The sequence below is a fragment of the Neurospora tetrasperma genome (genome assembly GCF_000213175.1).
Source record: "Neurospora tetrasperma FGSC 2508 unplaced genomic scaffold NEUTE1scaffold_3, whole genome shotgun sequence".
NCBI classification, from domain to species: Eukaryota; Fungi; Ascomycota; class Sordariomycetes; order Sordariales; family Sordariaceae; genus Neurospora; species Neurospora tetrasperma.
This window is the reverse complement of record NW_009799101.1, coordinates 3,036,302-3,054,786: the sequence shown is the minus strand read 5'-3', so window position 1 is coordinate 3,054,786 and position 18,485 is coordinate 3,036,302. Positions and strand designations below refer to the sequence as shown.

Genomic DNA, 18,485 nt, shown 5'->3' with positions numbered 1-18,485 from the left:
TCAAGGCCTTTTCTGCCATGGTGGTTGTGGGTTCCTTTGCCTTGGGAGCAACGGCAGGAGGGACGGCTGGCTGCTCTGGAGTAGTAGTAGTAGTGGTGGTGGTGGTGGTGGTGGCAGCAGCCTCAGCAGCCGCAGCAGCCCGCATGGAAAAGGAGGCAAGGGCGTCTAGCTTCGCGGCGACGGAAGCCCTGGTCCCTGGTGAAGTCTTAGAGACGGCTTCGAGGCGGGCGGCGATGACGGGGTCGTCAAGGGAGGGTAATGGTTCCTCTTTGATCTCCTTCTTGTGGGTTGGCTTGGTTTTTTGGGATGTGGTTTTCTTCGCATCGACGTTCGATGAGGATAAAGGGGATGCGGTGGCGTTCTCGGTGGTTGCCGTGGTCGTTGTGGCTGAAGCATTGGACTTAGATTCAGAAGAGGTTGACGGAACAGCCGCCATCTCGGGGGCCGCCACCCTCTTCTTGATCGTTACGTTGGGGACGGTATCCTTCGTGGAGGCAGCAAGTTTTGCACCACTGGCTTTTGCCATGGCTTTGCCCTGCGCTTTGGTCGCTCTGATGGTGGGCTCATCAATGCCAGCTGCGACGGACTTGATCCTCGATGCCTGCGAGACGGAATCAAAACGACTTGCGATGGAAGCTTTGGAAGAAGCCGCAGCCGTCTTTTTTGCGCCTGAGACAGAATCTAAACGGCTTGCGATGGAAGGTTTTGAAGGAGCCGCAGCCGTCTTTGTCAAAGCATGTACAGCGGCATGCCGCTGATGTGGGTTGCCTGATACTCTTCCAGTCGAAGCCAGGGAATAGGCACCATATGGGTCACTATACCTCGTCTCTGCGATGATCCTCTTCAGCTCCTCATCGGAATTGGTAATCTGTGCTCGTATGAACCGAAGGAAGGCTTGGTGATCGCCGGCCTCGGCCCTCTCGCGGAGCCTCTGCATCACAGGCACACGAGGCGTATACGGAATGTCCTCCAGGCGAGGCGCATATTGAGACTCAGGGACAATGCTCTCATCCAGCTTTGCTTCGTCTCCCTTCTCCAGGATCTGGAAGATATCGATGCTCTCGCCGTGCGCAATGGGTATCGGGTTACTAGGCGTGATACAATCCATGTCGACCTCCTTCCGAAGCACGTGGTCAATGTCCACAGCGCTGAAGAAGGCGCAGGACTGCGGAAGATCTTGAATGCCGACTTGCTGCGCGAACATGACACGAGTCCACAGGTTGGCAATCTGCAGTGCCATGGCTACCCGGTATTTGTCATGTTCCTCGGCAAGATAGCGGATTTCGTCGTGCACAGTGATGGCCAACCGGCAGGCGAGGTTGAAGCGGCGAGTGAGATAGTCCATAGCGATGATGAGCAAGTGAAGGTAATCGACACCACTGGATTGGATGGCCCAGTTGATACGCGAAGTCAGGAACCCGCCTTTGCTGACCCATCGGCTCATGAGGGCCTCTGTGATGCCCGCACCGAGAACGGGGGTACGAGGACGCTCTTGCTCGGCAAACTCTTCAAGCATGTTAAACACGAAGGACTCGGTACCGCCTCGCCAGAAGGACCGCTTGTAAAGGCTCTTGCGGTTAGTTTTAGCACCTTTGGTGGCATCGTAGAGCTTTGTCGCGATGGCAGTCGTTTCCGCCTCGGTCAAGCTAGGGTTGAACTGCCGGAGAAGCTGAGATGCGAACTTAAGACCGGCGCCGTAGATACGGCCATAGTTAAACACTTTTGCGTCATTACGGGTGATGCCCAGAATGGAAGCCGTCCGACTGTGGAGATCAGTGCCCTGGGATTTGGTACCCTCAAGGGTCATGAAGCCGATGGCATTACCACCATGCAGTTTGAAAGTGGCGTCTCCAACAACAGAGGCAATCCAAAGTTCTTCCGAGTCAACATCGGCACCGACAAAGACATAACCTGGTGGTGCGCGAACCATGGCTTTGAGCTCTGATCCAACACGGTTCTTCTTGGCATTGGATGCCGTCAACCATGTTCTCTCGACCGCACGACGAGTAATGGTACCCATAGGAATGACCTGGGGAAGAACAAAGCCGCCAATAGGGGTGTTGCTGTCTGCATCCTTGTTGACAAATCTCTGAGACGGAGGAAGTTGATCTTCATAGACAACCATCTGGTTCTTGATTCTCTCTCGAGCACTGATCCAGTATGAACAAGAAGCATTCATTTCCAGGGCTTCCTTTGCGTAGGGGTACTCGGAAGAAAGGATGCCCTTTTCAAAGTAGGGAAGATAACCCTTGGCCATTGGGTTGACACATCTAGCGTTCGGGCCATCTTTGTGAGGAAGTTTGAAGTACTTGTGATCAAAATCCATCCTAAGTCGATCATCGACATCTGGGTCCTCAAATTGAACAGGTGTCATCTGTCGCTGAATAAAGGTCTCTGCTTTTTCTCGTGGGACCTGGAACGTCCAGCCAAATTGATCGGACCAGAATAAGGGGTAGCCTTCCCATGATAATTTGAGGAGCAACGGGGCTATCCGTGAACGGACGGTGAGATTGATGAAATCATGTCGAGCCTTTCTATTTTCCTGTTCTTTGTCGGGTTCGTCCAAGCCCGAGAGCTCCTTGGGAACCTTTATAAACAGATCCTTGTACCATTGGGGATAGCCTGGCAGTTTCTGATTCAGGGCTGGCCGTTCCACGTCGCCCTTTTTCTTGGGCTTGGCCATCTTGATCTCCTGTCCTGACCAATCTAGTTGGCTCAACCAAGGATCAGAAAGATATTTTTCAGGGTCGGCCTTATAATCCAGCGTCCTCTCCATCAGAGTGAAAAGGCGCTCCTGAACGCCGTGTAACATTTGCAGGTAAGTTGCCTCAGCTGTCTCGATATAAGTATCCCAAGTCTTGTTGACGGGCAGAATGACGGAGGCGAGGTGGCGTAAAGCGGCAAAGCTGACGGGATGAGGACAGACTCCGAGAAAGTTAGGGAAGACGACCTGGTAAACCTGGTGGGTGACTTGAACATCTGCCGCACAGTAAGTCAGGAGATCGTCCAGCTGGTTCAGAATCACATTTCGATCTGTTTCCGCAAAGACATCCCTGATATCCTTGTCGATCTTAACGTTGAGGTGGAACTGGGCCACGTCTCTTAGCGAGTTGATGGAGCTTTTGTCGACCCAGAGGTCGGCCTCCTCGGCCGTGAGGGAACCGCCCTGCAAGACTTCTTGCAGTTCTACACTGGCACTTTCATGCTCTGCCTTCTCCCGTAGTTCTCTGGCTTTCTTGTGTTTCATCCACGTCGGTCGTTGTTGGGAGCACATTCCGTTCACAGCAACATGCAGAGACATGGTGTCAAGAAAGAAGTTCCTCGTCTGCTTCAGGTCGTATTCCTCCAGTATCTTGGCACGGTCGTAGCCAATGTTGTGACCCACGATGATTCTGTCAACGGTTGGATCGCCCATTGGTACCAAGTGTGCTTTGTTTTCCGTCTCTCCAAGCAGCCACGGCGACAGCCAAGCATACCAGGCATCCGGAGTACCAGCACATGCCATGACAGCATAGGGGTTATCCTTATACATGACCTCCACATCGAAGCACATCATGTTGCCCTGGGGCAGGACGTCGTTCTCGGTCGTGCCATCGCGGTTGTATTTTGTCCAGCCACTCCTCCGTACCCAACTCGTCGGCTTGGGGGGTAAATGGGCGTCTGCGAACTGCTTGGCATGGGTAAGGAAGGGTTCGGCGGCGTCGACGCCCAGCTTGTGGAAGTGTTCGTCGAGGGTATCGCCCACCAAGGCAGGTAGTTGAAAGGCGATAGGAGGAGTCTTATCGGTGGTCTTGCCCAGCAAGTCGTGGCGGGCAAGGTGGTCCTTGGCCAGCTCGATGAGTTCGGGAGCAGGAGGGTCGGTGTTTCCGCGGGGGAAAAGCTGCTTGTAGAGGTGCTCGCTCAGTTGCTGGACACCGATCTCGTTATGGCGCGCTGTGGAGGGGATGCCGAGGCCCTTGCGCTCGAGCACTTGGGCGATGGTCGAGTCCCATCGTAGGTGTCCTAGCTGTCGAGGATATCGGGAAAAGAGGTTGGCTCGACGGAGGAGTCGGGCGGCGGTCGCAACAGTCGCATTTGGTACCGTCCGGCATCGGACGGGGGTCAGCATTCTAGATAATCACCAGCTGGAAGTCGGATATCAAGTCATGGTAGGCTGCGTGTTTTCAGTCTGGAAAGTGGTGATACGCCACGGTGACTGGTTATAGAGACTGAATTGTGGTGGATATCGAAGTGGTGGTTTGAGATCGATTGCGGGGCGGCGACCGAATCCATCATCGATGTCATGGGCATTCGCAGGAAACAAAAAAAAAAAAAGTTCAAAAAAGTTCCAGTCCACGCCAATTGGGATCCCGGCCCCTCAGTTAGTGTAGAGGCACACTAACTAGCATATACCCATGTACCCAAGCTCAGCCAAGTACCGCCCTCTCACTCTTTGATCAGCTCGTCACCACACTCACACGTGGGCATTGTATCTTGTCTCTATTTTCATTTGAGATCCTGTCCAGTTGAGCTTCGATTGCTTCTGTTACTTTGGGTTTGAGTTCCTCAATCAGTCTTGTTGGGCTAGACTCACTTGCACGGGTCTCTCACCATTCAAGGGTCAGATAGCGGGGCTGCCCGCTAAACGAAGATGGAATGCGAAGCACCTTGCTGACGAAAACATGTAAACATGCTCATGGCGCTTCAGGTCGGTAACCAACTGATGATCTCAGATAGAAGTGTCATGATGACACTGCCCTTGACGATCGAGTCCAGATCGCTAGTCAGCACGGCGTTGGAGAGCATCATGGAGTTTATGACAAATCGATCCTGAAAGGAAAAAGTCCGTGATCGTGTTAGTGTCGATCCACTTCGGTCTCCCTGTTCGGTTCTCGCCGATTGGCCTAGACAGCAAATGGAAACGTCATTGGCCCCCATTAGTTCCCCGTCCCCGGTCTGCACTCTTGGCTCCGGCCCGAGAAGACCCCGCTACCGGATGCCGGATGGGCCCACATCTCCGGATGGCTCCGGATGGCTCGAGGATGGGTTCGGCCCCGATACTGAGTAAAAATTGGATGCATCTGAAAATGAAGAAAACTGACTTTCTAGTATACAGCCTGATTGTATTTTCATATTATCCACACAATGAAGCGAGTAAAAGGCATAACCTACTTGGTTCGAGTTAGGATTAAGCTGGTTTGCTTCACATATACACCCCTAACCCTACCTACCGTGGAACAAGTATTCACAGCTTCTGTGCTCGTGTCAGGGATCGAAAAAGAAGACACCGACAGAACCTCGGCTACACGCATTTGCATCTTTGGTGGGACATCAAACTGTCAATCAAGCATGACAAGTTTCTATCTTTGTCACGGAAGTTCCAAGATCAACCATCAGTCAGCGGATGAGTGGGAATGGTGCTTTCTTAGCTACAGTTTGCTACGCTCTTGGATATCTGTTAGGAGTTTACACCAGGCCTACATATCCGCTACTAACATTTGCTTCGGTAGCCACGATTAGCAGAGATCAATCCAGTCGCCATGACAGCGCCAGCGTTCAGTTCCTTTGTAGACAGCGGGCATTCATTTGCACTCCATACTTGGCATCATTTCTTCTCCCGCCGTCATGTTTGACCAAAGACGGTGGCTTGAGTGTGCAGACGGCGCGCGCCCATCACAATGGCAACTTCCACTGCCCAAAGTGATTTCATTCAGTAAGTACATACATGATCCAAGACGTGGTAGAGCTCAGCTGGATCCATCTTTTCCTGCGGACCTTCCCCGTATTTCTCAGCTCCATGTTACTGTACCGACTTGTTCGTTGTCAACTGATTTCCACCCATTTTATCCATCTTTAACTCCTCTAGCCAAACACTTCCTTTCACTTAACCTGACTTCTGTCCCCTTTCCGACACGGCTTACCTCTACCTTTAAGTCTGTGTATGCTATTTCATCTCTGCGGCACTGATGCCGATCGTTATGCTCTTAGTTCTCCGTATATACCATCGTTAGCGACTGCCCTTGCTTCCTTCTTTCGTCCTAGGTATTGTCCGTAGCCCAGTCACTCTCGTTTGGCTGGAACATTGCGAGCAAAGTGGACGGCCACCGTCCCAAAGTCCACTCGCCACCAAAACCAAACGCCGCACGAACGGGTTGGAATTCCCATCTTCATCAATTCAATATCTTACCCGAACCTTTGCCTTTTGTTCCGGCATCTTGCCGGCAAGCCTTCCTTGGGGCCATGGATGACGACTTCCCCTTGAGTGATGCGGCCTACGACGACATTTTTGCAGGTACTTTTTACTGCGCTTCAACCTTCTCCCACCTCCGACCCCAAAACCCCAAACCTTTTTCTGAAAACACCTCCCTTTCCCCCCTTCACCACTCATAACCCTACCACATTGTCTGAGCTGTGTGTCTAACAAGTTGCGGCGCTTTGCCCTATACAAAAAGACCTGGACCTGGACGCTCTTCCACCACCGCTGTCCAGCGTAGCGCACCCGAACCCTGGTGTTCCTGTTCCTCAGTCGCTCCCTTCCTTGGCGCCTTTGCTGCAGCAATATCCGGCCCCGAATCCGAACTCCAACTCGGACAATTCTCAAATTCACGGCCAGCTACAACACCCACACAACATTCCTGGGCAAACCACAAACATACTGCACTCACTCTCAATTCAACCCCAAGCGTCTTCTCCAGCAAACGCTTACATAACCCCGCGAACCTCATTACCCTGTCCGCACCCGCAAGCCCGGGCCGAACCCGGCCGTCACCTCGACAACCGCCAATCTCAAGCCGCTTATTTGCCCCCGGCTTCACGCGCCCTACCACCACCTCGACCGCTGCCACCGGCGCTCTCTTTTCTGCTTTCTGGATCTTCTTCTACCCCAGACAGTAGAGGAACCAGCTTTTACAACAACCCCGACCCCGCTTTCAACACCAACCTCGCCACAGGCTCGCGCGCACCTGGTCTATTTGTCACCACCCACCGCAGCGATCGAGAACCAAATAGTGACGACTTTCTCAACGAGCTTGCCAGTCGAGACTTTTCCAGCCCTTCGCTTCCACCCCAGACCCCGAGACATCTTAGCGATCTTCTCTCTCCTTCACGCAACAATTACAACAACACCATGCCTTCGAGGAGGGATGAATCCGCCGCAGAGGGCTCTCGGCGACGAAGCCGAGGCACCTCTCACAATATTGTCAGCTTGCCCACACTTCCACCTCAGTCGTCCGGGGCTCCTAAACGGAAAAGAGAAGAAGGGCTAGAAATCAGGACACACAAGCGAAAAGCGCACGTGCTGCTATCCAGTGACGACGAAAAGGATCCGTTCGGGGACGACAATTTCATGGATGTGGTCGACTTGGCGGATACGGAAGAGGTGCCCGAAAGTATGCGAGCGAAGCCCAGGCCCAAGAACGAGATCAAGCTGAGCGCCTTCCAATGTGTCATTTGCATGGATAATGTTACGGGCTTGACGGTTACGCATTGCGGTAAGCTTTTCTCTCCCTTGCCCGTCCCTTTCGCTCTGTTTGTTCACGGCTAACATATTTTTATGTAAATACTAGGTCATCTCTTTTGCTCCGAATGTCTCCATTCCGCCCTAACCATTGATCCAACCAAACGAACATGTCCGGTGTGTCGTCAAAAGATTGATAAAGCCCCGATAGGCGGCAAGTGGACAACGAAGGCTAAAGGCTACTATCCACTTGAATTGAAGTTGGTGACCAAGAAGAGCTTGGGAAAGAGGGCCGCTCAATGACAGCCCTGTTAGCGGATATAACGAAAACCACTCCCACCACTTTGTCAGCCGAAGACAGCGACAGACAAAGCGGTTGTCGATATACGAGTATTTGTCCGGACATTTAAGGACTGGAGGGCTGCGGATGGCTGCATCGTGACTTGCATGGCATGATAGCGGAAGGGCGAAAGGAAAGAAGTACAGGGATGCAGCCGAGACCTGTGGTATCTTCATATGCCTGAACCAGTTCACTACACATATGAGTGGTGGCGGCACCGGCTCAGAGCGTGGATGACTTGGATGACAACAAAGCATCCAACTTCCTGCCTGTGGATTAGGCACAACTTTCGGCAGACCAGTGAAAGGCGCCCATCTATTACATACCACGACGATCCTGGAGCACTAGCTATCGAGAGACCGAAAGCCAAAGGCCCAACCCAGCCCAGCCCAGCCGCTAGTTTATTTACATGCTGAGACGTTGCTACCCACTTCGCTATTCCTGGATACAGCTCGGACAGAAGAAGAGTTTTCTACTATTCTAGGGGAAGGAATAAAACATTGCTTGGGCGTTTGGCATGGAGGAATCGCCGCTGTGTCGTTAGCTAGTCACCAGCGAAACGCCAGCGAACGATGGAGAAACGTGGTCGGTGGCCAGGCAGCAGCAGAAAGCTAGCCAAGTGGTTACGAAGAGAACAAAGAAAGGTGTTTTTTCCCCCCCATCTCGTCGGTTTGGTTGGTCTCTCGGATGGAAATAGCTAAACGAGGACATGATGGCATCAAATGCATGAGCAAGGGAATGGATGGATGGAAGGGCATTACTTACGGCGTTATAGATGATGATGACGAGGAAGATGAGACTTCCCAATCTCGTGTTGTGTGATAGATACCCCCCCTTTTTGTGTTTTTATTCGAGTGTGTATAGGGGAGTTTTTCTGTTTGGTACATATCCGTATGGCATACTACCATAGGCTTTGTTTGGCTTGTTTCTCTAGCGTCTACTTAGAGTGAGGATGATGATGATTAGCATAAGCATCAAACAATACGAGGCGTGTCAAATTTGATGAGTTGGGTTATCAAGAGAAACAGAATCTATTATGACCAAGTACAAGACTCTCAGATCTATCTCGATGTTTCCACGTCCATATCTATAGACATATATAAGCCCACAAATCATATGGACTTCCTCTCCATTACTCTTCTAGCCCTGGCGAGTACCTCTTTTGTAGTTTTCCCTTAATGTTCCTCCTATCAAGCATAAGCAGCCCAACCTAGATAACCTCACTGTTAGCAATCTCTCTCTCTCACATTTAACTCACAACCATGAAGCGTAGACAACTTACCACAAAACAACACCGCCAAATTCCTCTCATCAGTCGCCTGATTAATCAAATCATTCACCGTGGCCATCACGCTCAGCGTCTTACTCAACTTCTTCCTTACCACCTCCAACGCCCGATCCGCCTCACTAGGCTCATTGAGGTTCTTCGTCGACTTCTTATATCCAGCCCGCCGCTCATCCTCTGCCTCTACCACGTCATCTTCACCCGCCCCCACCCTTACATTCTGCAACTTCGCCATCCTGAGGGGGCTCATCGACCAGCTATAAAGCGGATCATACCTCAACACGTCCAGAATCGTCATGATACTGTACGTCTCCTCGCGCAGCGCGTCCAGCGTGAACTCGCAGCATCGCCGGAACACGCCCTCGGTTTTGGTTATGCCCATGCCGTCGACAATGTCCCGTGTCAGACGGAAGGGAACCAGTTCCGGCACCGGCAAAATGCGACCCAATTCAAAGGCGACGCCCAAGTCAATGTGCACTACCTCTCCCGTCTTGGTGTCGAGCAGAATGTTGTGTCCGTGTCGGTCGCCCAACCCGAGAACGTGGCCGAGCATGGAGATGGCGGCCGTGGTGCGCGTGTAGGCGGTCCGCCTGGCGAACCACTCGTCCGGGTCGGGGAACCATTCCATGAAGAAGTAGCGCATCACGGGGTGGAACCTTTCGGTTACCTTGCGGTAGACGGCCACACGCGTGTCGACGGATTTGGATTGGGCGTTCATGATCTCTTTCCGGCAGTGCGAGCCTTTGAGGTCCTTGGGGTAGTAGATTTCGTGGGCGGGCATGAGGTACTCGTGCAGTGGGATGGTGTTGGACACGAACTCGATGATGCCGGTCGTTTCGGTGAGCGGGAGGACTTTGTAGGTCCGGATGCCGAGGTTGCGCTGGCGAGTGGCGCGGTGGTGCTTGAGTAGCTCCGAGACGGCGGCAAAGACTTGCTCCATGATGGCGTCCTGGCGGAGGTCGTCGTTGCCACCCTTGACAAGCTGCTTGTACTGTCGGCCGTCACTGCCGATGGCCGTGATGATCTTGGGCGCGGAGACGCCTGAGGCGATAGACATTTGGGGTTCAAACTTGACGATCATCGGTACTTGGGAGTAGTCGCAGCTTGCTAGTAAAGGCATTTGCATGGTCGGCGGCGGGATCGGGAACTCGGCAAACGCGGCGAGAAATTCCAAGCCTGCTTTTGAGTCCTTGATGTTCATCTTGTGACCTGCCTTGTATTTCTTCGCATCGCGGTCCATGGCGAGATTGTGGTAGACTTTGCTTGTAGCGTTAATCGCCAGATAGATCTTGGCGGCTGATACACCGCTCTTCTTGATGGCTCTGGCAATCTTATCCGTCGCCTTCTGTCGGGACAAAGCAACCTCATCATTCTTGATGGATCGTGCTTTGACTCCCGACCAGATCTGGTACATGCCGTGATAAGGGTGGTCGAGGCAGATGCTATAGACCAATCCTATCAGGGTGATCTGGAAGAGCCCTTCTTGATGCTGTAGGCGCGATGATAGCTGATTGATCAAGGGTGCGAACTTCCGAGTTGGGACTTTGCTGAGGTACCTCTTCACTACCTCGTTGACCATGTCGTCCTCCGAGCACTCTAACCACAGAGCTGTAAAACGGAGCGCATCATTATTGTACTCATCCGATGCCGCGAGAGAGAGTAGGTAGTTCTGCAAACTCAACCTCACAAACTCAGAACGAGTCTGTTCAACTCGGCGGAGCTCCTGCTGATCGAGGTCAAGCCACTGCTTTGCCTTTGACAAGTGCGAAGAATACTTGTTCTTGAGTTGCGAATCCCGGGTGCTCGCAATAAGAGCTTTGAGCTGTGTAACCTCGTCATTCTTGCCCCTTTCAAGATTCTGGAGGCGAGCAAGATCCTCAAGGCCATCTGGGTTTTGGAGCTGTTCATCACAGAACATGGCGAACTGGTGGTAAACCCGGCCAGCTTCCTTTCCTTCACTCTTGCCTTTCAGCTCCTTCAGCGCAGGTTCGAGATAGTTCTTCTGAATAGTGTCTGGACTCTCTAGCCGGGCAACCGACACCTGATACCCAATCTTCGACAAGAGATCAGAACGGCTGACAGGAACGGTTTGCTTCTCTAGTGGGGACTCTTTGTCAATGTTCTGCAGCATCCTAATGGAAGAAATCATCTCGCCTTGATCCCATAGCGAGTTGGCAGTCTCCATTCGAATTGCTGCGTCGACAGCAAGCCCCATTTGTTCACTCGGTCTTATGAGATCTGTGAGTGTGGTAGACAAGTTCAATGTTTCTTGTGTGGCACGGTGGAACCGGTAAATGTCAGAAGAGACCAGCATGCCACGAATTTGCGCCAGACGAGCATTTGCAGGTGTCAACCTCGCTGGCCGAAGGTTGTGGCGTTGACTCCACAGGCTCAAGGTTGTCTCCCGGCACGAGAGGATCCGACTGACATCGTCGTACTGCCCACTCATCATCCACTTGGACCGCGCTTGGAAGTCTTCAATGATGCCGTTGAGCTCGGAAAGATCTCCAATGTTCAGGACATCATCGAGTTCAACCAGCGTGGCGAGAGCACCCAGCTGGTGACGCAGTGTCAATGTGTTCAGGCTTTTCCCTGTGAGATGTTTGAGAGTTTTCGTAAGACCGTCGTGAACCGCGCTTCTTACCATGTTGATGTCAGAGGCTTGATGCATACTCTGATAGGCTTTGTACACAGTTACCGCCCAGTTTTCGGTCGCAGCCGGGGCAGGAAGATTCCATATCTCTAAACGCCGTGCTGTGATGAACGTGGAATCAAGAGATGTTGAGGACCCGTCCAGGCTCTGTTGCGTCTGAAGGAGAGAGTTCGACAGGCCAGCGAGACCCAAGCTGCTCAACGCCTTGATGAGCGCCTGTCCGTCTTGCTGTGAAGCTACATCCCGGCGCCTCAGGTGACTGTCGTATTGGGCTCCACGAAATGCTAAGCTCTTGGTCCCATCGTTCTCGTACTCGAGACGAGCTAACACAGTCGAAAGCGAAGCGTCCTGGGTTAAGCCGTAGTAGGCATCCGGATCATCGATATTTTCAAAAATATCCAACAAAATCTCGCTCGTATCCCCGAGTCCCTGAATCGCGGACGAACGGCGAGACTGGCGTGTAATCTCAGTGGATGCCAACTCGGCGAACAGCAGAGCAACTTTATACATCCCGCATCGCGTAGCAGCGGCCGCGGCGGTTGAGAAGTTGACCTCGAGCCAATGCAATCGATCTGCTATAGATGTCTCATTTGGATTTGCCTGTGTTCTTAGGTACAGAATTGTGTTGATCAGGAGCTTCTGGTTGTCCCTGGCTGCTGGTGAAGTGGAGGCCAGCCATTTCTTCAAGGCTTCCGAAAGCTTCTGCTTCATCCCTTGGGTCTGATCTAGCTCGTATTCCAGCACATTGTGAACGATGAAGGGGAATGCTTGCTCAGCAAAGCCTTTGACCTTTGTCAAGATGGGAGGCAGTACTCTAAGTGCGACGCTCCCCGGTACTGACTGGGCTAAGAGTGTGGTGAGTTGCTGTGCCCACTCTGGACTTTCCAGAAATTCCGCAGAGAATATCTCGGCCTCAATAGGGTGTTCGACACTGAAGCGATCAGACCGGGGTATTCGAAGCTCTCCCCATTCCGATGCTACTAGCAACGACTCTGAAAGACTCTTTTGACAGGCGGTGATCAAAGGACGATCGTTCTCATGGAGGGCATCCGATACTGCTACACGAAGGGCAGCCTCAGCCAATCCAGCCCTAAAGCCGTCGCTACTTGCAGTAAGGGCTTCAATAAGGCTAAGAAGGGCCTCCTCTGACTCCATGAAATCAAAGTTTACCGGGGATTTCTTCCGATACTCCTGAAGGCGCGATTCACGCAAGAGCTCTGGTGGTACGTCGCCTGAGGCTGCATACGATCGACCGATCACTCGCCCGGCCCAGGCCAAGTACTCGCTGCTAAGCTTCTGGGAACCACAGCTCATCCAGACAGCAGCACCATGAGCCAACGCCTCTTCGTCGCTTTGGATCACGTCCAAGCGACTTGATGGTGGAACATTGAAAGACCCACAGAGTATTGACAGAGCAACCGATCGAGCCGGCCCGTTCAGGAGCTGGTGCTGTCGACCCCAATCCTTAAGAATCTCCAAGAGCAACTTGCTCTCGTGGGTACCCTTCTCTGCATTACCCATGACACGAATATTAGCAGCAGACTGGGTGATGGCCTCGAAAGCTTCCTTTTGTGTCTTATCCTTCCATGTATTGGTGGTGTAGTTGGCCAGATATTTGGAAAACCATGCGTGAAAGAGCTGCGCCTTTGATTTTGTCGCTTTGAACTGGCTCTCCTGAGTTGTACTAGATTGGCTCGACTCGAGGAATACGCGAAGATCAGCCAAGCATGAAAGAGCATATCCAGCAAGGAAAGAAGGAAATCGGATTAGATGATCGCTTCCCTCGGTAATGAGATACTGGGTGATTGCCAGGGCATCATCAGCGCACTCCGGATCAACCACAAAAGCCCGTAGAGAATGCAGCAGCATCTCTAGAGGGTAGCCATACAGGGCCGTGTTGCCTGCTAAGCAAATAAGCACGCGGATCTTCCGCAGCACGGAACAGGCATGCAATGGACCTAATGCCGGGTGAATCGTGTTCAGCAGTTTTCGGGCTACGAATACCACAAGAGCGGGTGTCCATATATCATGTAGCTCGTAGTTGGTCCTCTTTACGAGGTGTAGTATCTGCTGCTTGAGAAACTTGGCCTTATAACTTGGCTGCTGGTTTGGTGGAAGCATAGTGTCCAGATGACCAAACGCTTTGATTTTGTCCATGATATCCGCTGCATAGGCAAAGTTGGTGGCATCTTTGCGAAACGAGTCTTCGATAGGATACTCTTGGTCGCATATTTCGAAAAAGGTGGCCAGGATGTCGGCGAAGTTGAGAATTATGTTGCTGCTGTAAGGCTCCGCCCCGATGATTTTCCTCATGCGACTCTCTCCAGTCACTTCGTTTGGGAGGCTGGAATCTTGTGCAATGCTGTACGCCACGATCTTGCTGAAGTTCTGCGTGACCAACTCTCGTATACTAAGCTTCAAAGTTTTAGCCAGCTCGCGGGCGTCCGTTTCATGGCCACGCATGATCATTATACCAACAGCTTCTGACTGGCTCTTGGAAAGGAGCTCTTCCAGGTCCGAAAACCCAAATATGCTGTATGGAATCTCGTCGATGGAGTCGACCGCTAGCCAAGTATAGAGTATCTGGGGAGCAAAAATCGTGAACAACTCTTGAGGGCTGCTGAGATTGAGACATCTCGACACCCGCTTCAAGCAACTTGTCGCATGGCTTACCGATGTTTGATTCTTCCCAGGTGTCTCGAAAATGTGATAAGTACACCGACGAAGCAATGTGGGCCATTTGCACGCGAGTTCCGCCAGTACAAACAGACGGAACGCGATGCCCTCCGTTCCTTCACCGGGAAGCACTTTGAGGATTTCGACAATTAAGTCATCGTGAGTTTTGAGAACATGCATCCCAAAGATTCTCGGCAGGTTAATGCCAATAAAGAACTTGACATCCATGGGCGCGTCTTTTAAGATCGTCCGAAGCGTAGATCTGGTGGAAGGAAGCTTCAGAACCTGTGAAGCAAACTTAGGATTGACCTCCAGCAGACGGAAGAGAAGTCTCGAAAACCAGATCTGTGCGGTAGATGAAAGCGAGTTGTTGGGCAATGCACGTTTGATGAGATGGTCGTAGATATCGCCAACCAAATTCGAGATCTCGAGCTCCTCATCGGTCCACATGGTGATGAATCCCTCCATGATGTCAATCACAGTACACATGGCAGCTTCACAACAGGTATATTGGTTGTTGCCGATCGTCGCAGCGATCCTTTTAATCATCCTTATCGCGAGATCAACAGGTGTGACAACATCGGATGCGAACAACTCCTGCATGAAAAGCCGGCAAGACAAGAGATCCTCGTCGGAGAGCTCCAGAAGGTGATCCACGATCGGATCAGGCACCCGGCCAAGCTCACCGTCATCCGCACGGATGATCCTAAGTAGGTGTAGCCGAAGGCTGGTGTCGAGGTAAAAGGCCTCGGGAGTGTGGTTGAGTGTGATGTCCCTTCTGGATAGGAACTTTTTCCCCGCTGTTGTACTTTTGCGAGTTTCCTGGGAGTCGAACTCATCATCAAGATCCATAGACGCTGGATCGCTGTCTGTGAGAGATTCTCGTCGGGTTTTCTCCAGCAAACTGTTTGAAACTGTGGCAAAAAACCTGAGGGCATATGGTTCCTCGCGTTTAAAATGAGTCAGCTCAGCCTCACCCAGGGTAGGGATGTAGGGCGCAGAGACTTCAAGGACAAGATTGAAGAGATCTTCACTCTGGGGAGACTCAGCAATCGCCTTTATCATGCCCTCAACAACACCAAACACGGTTTTCTCTAGATCCCTCGACATGGAAGAGTTGAGACCCACAAGCTCGGGCATGATGAATGCTCCGACAATACACGTCGAAGCGATGCTAACGAGGCGATCCGTAGACACAGGGGCTGCGCTGTCGCTTTCACCACGCTTATGCCATGATTCTACCATCTGTAATAGTTCATCAAGCTTTGGGAAGAGCAGTTCCAGAATCAGCCGCTTTGCCGAGTGAGAACTCGACAAATCAGCAGCCCGGATTTCCTCTCTCTTTGGCTGATCAGTTGATGTTGCTTTGTGTGAGTCCTCTGGGGGGGCTTCATCTTCCAAGAGCAACAGATACCGTAGCATCGCATGACGCTGCTTTTGGACTGCTCGGAACTGAGCAACGGGGCCGTCAAAGACAGTGAGAGATGTGTTCATACGAAGAGGCGACATCTCATAGCAAGCCCGCAGGAGGTTGATAAGGTCTACCGGTGCTGCATGTACGCCATGAACTGAAGCATATGCGGACTCGGATGCATTCCACTTCAAGAAAACCCATCGAATAACGTGACTAGAAGTTGATTGACTGGCATTGGGGGAGATGGCGTTGCGGACCCGCAGTAAGGTCAACATCAGCACAGGGGCCGAGTCAACGAGCATTGCCGGTCCGCTGATATCGGCAGTCGTGATGATATGATTGACGTCGCCAGCTAGTTCATGGTCAGAAAGTAGCTTCGCTTTCAGAATCCAGTTCAAAAGGACGCATGCAGAGCGGCTCGTAGGGGGTAAGCTCAGGGATCTGACGCCAATGTGCCATGCTTGCTTCCACATGGCAGAAAGGGATGGGTCGCGGGACGTTTTGTGAGCCGCCAGGCTAGAGCATGCAATCATTGCCCACGAAGCTACCAAGCCTTGTTTCGCAGAAATGAACTGTGACAAATCCACCAATGCCCCCTTGACCTCCTCGAGAGATGGATGCTTCAACGCGGACAGAAATGGTATAAGCTGTAGAGCGGTGAGCTGTACCGCAGGATCCTGCGACATAAGCTTTTGGTGTATTCGGTTCGAGCTTCCTATCACTCGGCGCCTCTTCCGTGGTTTGTCGGGCTCATCTTCTAGGTGTTGACGATCTCGTTGAGAATTCTTTGCGTAAACTATTTCCAAAAGGGCAATGTTCTCAAGCAAGGCCCAGTTCTGTTCCCCTGTTAGATGATATGGACGTAAGCCGAACACCATAGTCAATGGGTGATCTGGGTGCAGTTGCATCGCTGAGAAGGTGACGTCTCCGAGCTGAAGGCGGGTTTTGTCATCCCGCCTGGAGTACTCGGACCATAACGAGTCGAGCAAATCTTCGGTATCTTGCAAGAGCTTATCATCCGTTGCCTCCCGAAGCAAACTCTCCAAGTACAAGTGTATTCCATATAGGGTCTTGAGCATCTCATCCTTGAGGGAATTCGACATGGCGTCTCGAGATAAAGACCGAGTTTGCCAGCAGTGCGATAACATTGGGACCAGTGCCGTGGTTATCGTGTTGGTCAGGGCTATACTTTCGGTCTGTACCCGCACCAAGATGTTGTTAAGTATGGAAAAGGAATCCCTTTGCAGCTCGCCTAGCTTGATGTGACGAAGGGTGAGCACGCGAAGCACAAGCTGAGAGATCCTTTCTGCTCTCCTCAAAACTGGCGCATTCGACGCTGATGTGAGTGCCTTGACACATGCTAGGAATTCGATGGCCAATTGGCCGTTCACCTGGACAGATGCGGATGATGGTCCAACTGAGCCTGCTCTCGAGGTAGCAGGTGTTCCCGGGGCTGGGGAAGCGCGGACTGAAGTGCCCGAGTCGTGTTCGGCAGCCTCTAGAAAGCGGGAGATGGCATTCAGGCACAAGTCGATTGAAGATTCCCACTCTTCGCCTCCGAAAGCGGCTAGGTTTTCGACGTTGACCTGGACGTTTAGAAAGGCGCTCAACGCCTTGACGTATCCCTTGAGAAGGGGCTCGAAGAAATTGCCGTCGGAATCTAGAATAGTTTGCGTGATATGATCGGCAATGGCCGTTGCTGTTTTCCTTTTGATCTTGTAGGCACCATGTTGAACAGCTAGACGGAGTGCTTCGGCGCAGCCCTCGAGTCTTTTAACACAGCTATTGCGTATTTGGTCGCTTTTCGAAAATTTTAAGCAGCTGAAGTAGTCTGCTTTTTCGGTGACGGCGCAGCGGAAGAGAGCCTCATAGACATAATGATATGTCTTGTCATCAAACAATTTTTGGCTATGACTTTCGGCCTGGGAGCCTGTTTCGTCGCCCTTGAAGTACGATATCAAACCTGAACCACGAGCTGTTAGTCTGGCGGCCACACGCACATACAAAATCTGTTGTTTTATGTACGGGCCACTCACTCTTAAGAGCGCTAGCCCGTCCGGTGATGGTCTTTCCGTTAAGAGTGACTGTGTGTTGTGTCAGGGTAACTATCACAATGCAGTCTTGTTTGCTATTTCTCTTGGCCTACCGATGAGCTTCTTGAAGTCTACCGTCTCGGTTGCTGGCGCCATGGTGAGGGGGGCGATGATATGGTTGAACAGGTGCGGGAGGATACCTGTTTGAGAAGGGGGGGGAAATAATTAAATAATGATAACAAAAAAGGAAAGATAAGAAAAGGAGAGAGAAAAAATGAAGTGGCTCAAAGCCAAACACGGCCACTGCGATGCCTAGAATCTACGTCTAAACGGACAAGGCAGCCACGGGGGTGGTTGTCAAGGAAGCCATGTATGGGCACGATGATGCGTTTTGTCCCGTCAATAACACCGTGATGGCAAAGCAACTCGGCACTTGAGCAGCACGGCTTTTGTGTTTTGGCAAATCCAATACATGCCGAGGAGAGAAAAGAAGATGGGAAAGAGAACCTCAAAGTTGTTGAAAGGTGAGGAGAAGACGGGCGAAAAAAAGACAACTACTGCAAGGGTATCATGAGGCGCTATAACATGAAATTACAGCGCTGCTGTTGCTGCTGACGGGAACGCGTGTGATGGGCGACAGTCGTTTTCT

The 18,485-nt window shown here is 51.8% G+C and overlaps 3 protein-coding genes across 3 annotated transcripts; 1 reads left to right on the top strand and 2 right to left on the bottom strand.

The window, feature by feature from the left end:
• Positions 1-580: 580 nt before the first annotated feature.
• NEUTE1DRAFT_82069 (DNA polymerase gamma) lies at positions 581-4,108 on the bottom strand (the record flags this gene model as incomplete). Its single annotated transcript, XM_009852750.1, has 2 exons — positions 581-2,530; positions 2,588-4,108. Coding segments are annotated over 2 exons (3,471 nt in total), but the record flags the coding sequence as incomplete, so codon positions are not given.
• A 2,111-nt stretch (positions 4,109-6,219) lies between these two features.
• NEUTE1DRAFT_129785 (uncharacterized protein) lies at positions 6,220-7,738 on the top strand (the record flags this gene model as incomplete). The annotated part of the gene is made up of 3 exons (XM_009852749.1): positions 6,220-6,271; positions 6,405-7,469; positions 7,545-7,738. The coding sequence occupies 3 exons, from the start codon at positions 6,220-6,222 to the stop codon at positions 7,736-7,738; spliced, it is 1,311 nt and encodes a 436-aa protein (XP_009851051.1).
• A 1,078-nt stretch (positions 7,739-8,816) lies between these two features.
• On the bottom strand, positions 8,817-17,992 carry NEUTE1DRAFT_63387 (uncharacterized protein; the record flags this gene model as incomplete). The annotated part of the gene is made up of 4 exons (XM_009852748.1): positions 8,817-8,985; positions 9,058-17,766; positions 17,840-17,887; positions 17,950-17,992. 4 exons carry the CDS (start codon positions 17,990-17,992, stop codon positions 8,966-8,968), a joined length of 8,820 nt encoding a protein of 2,939 aa, XP_009851050.1.
• Positions 17,993-18,485: the final 493 nt, after the last annotated feature.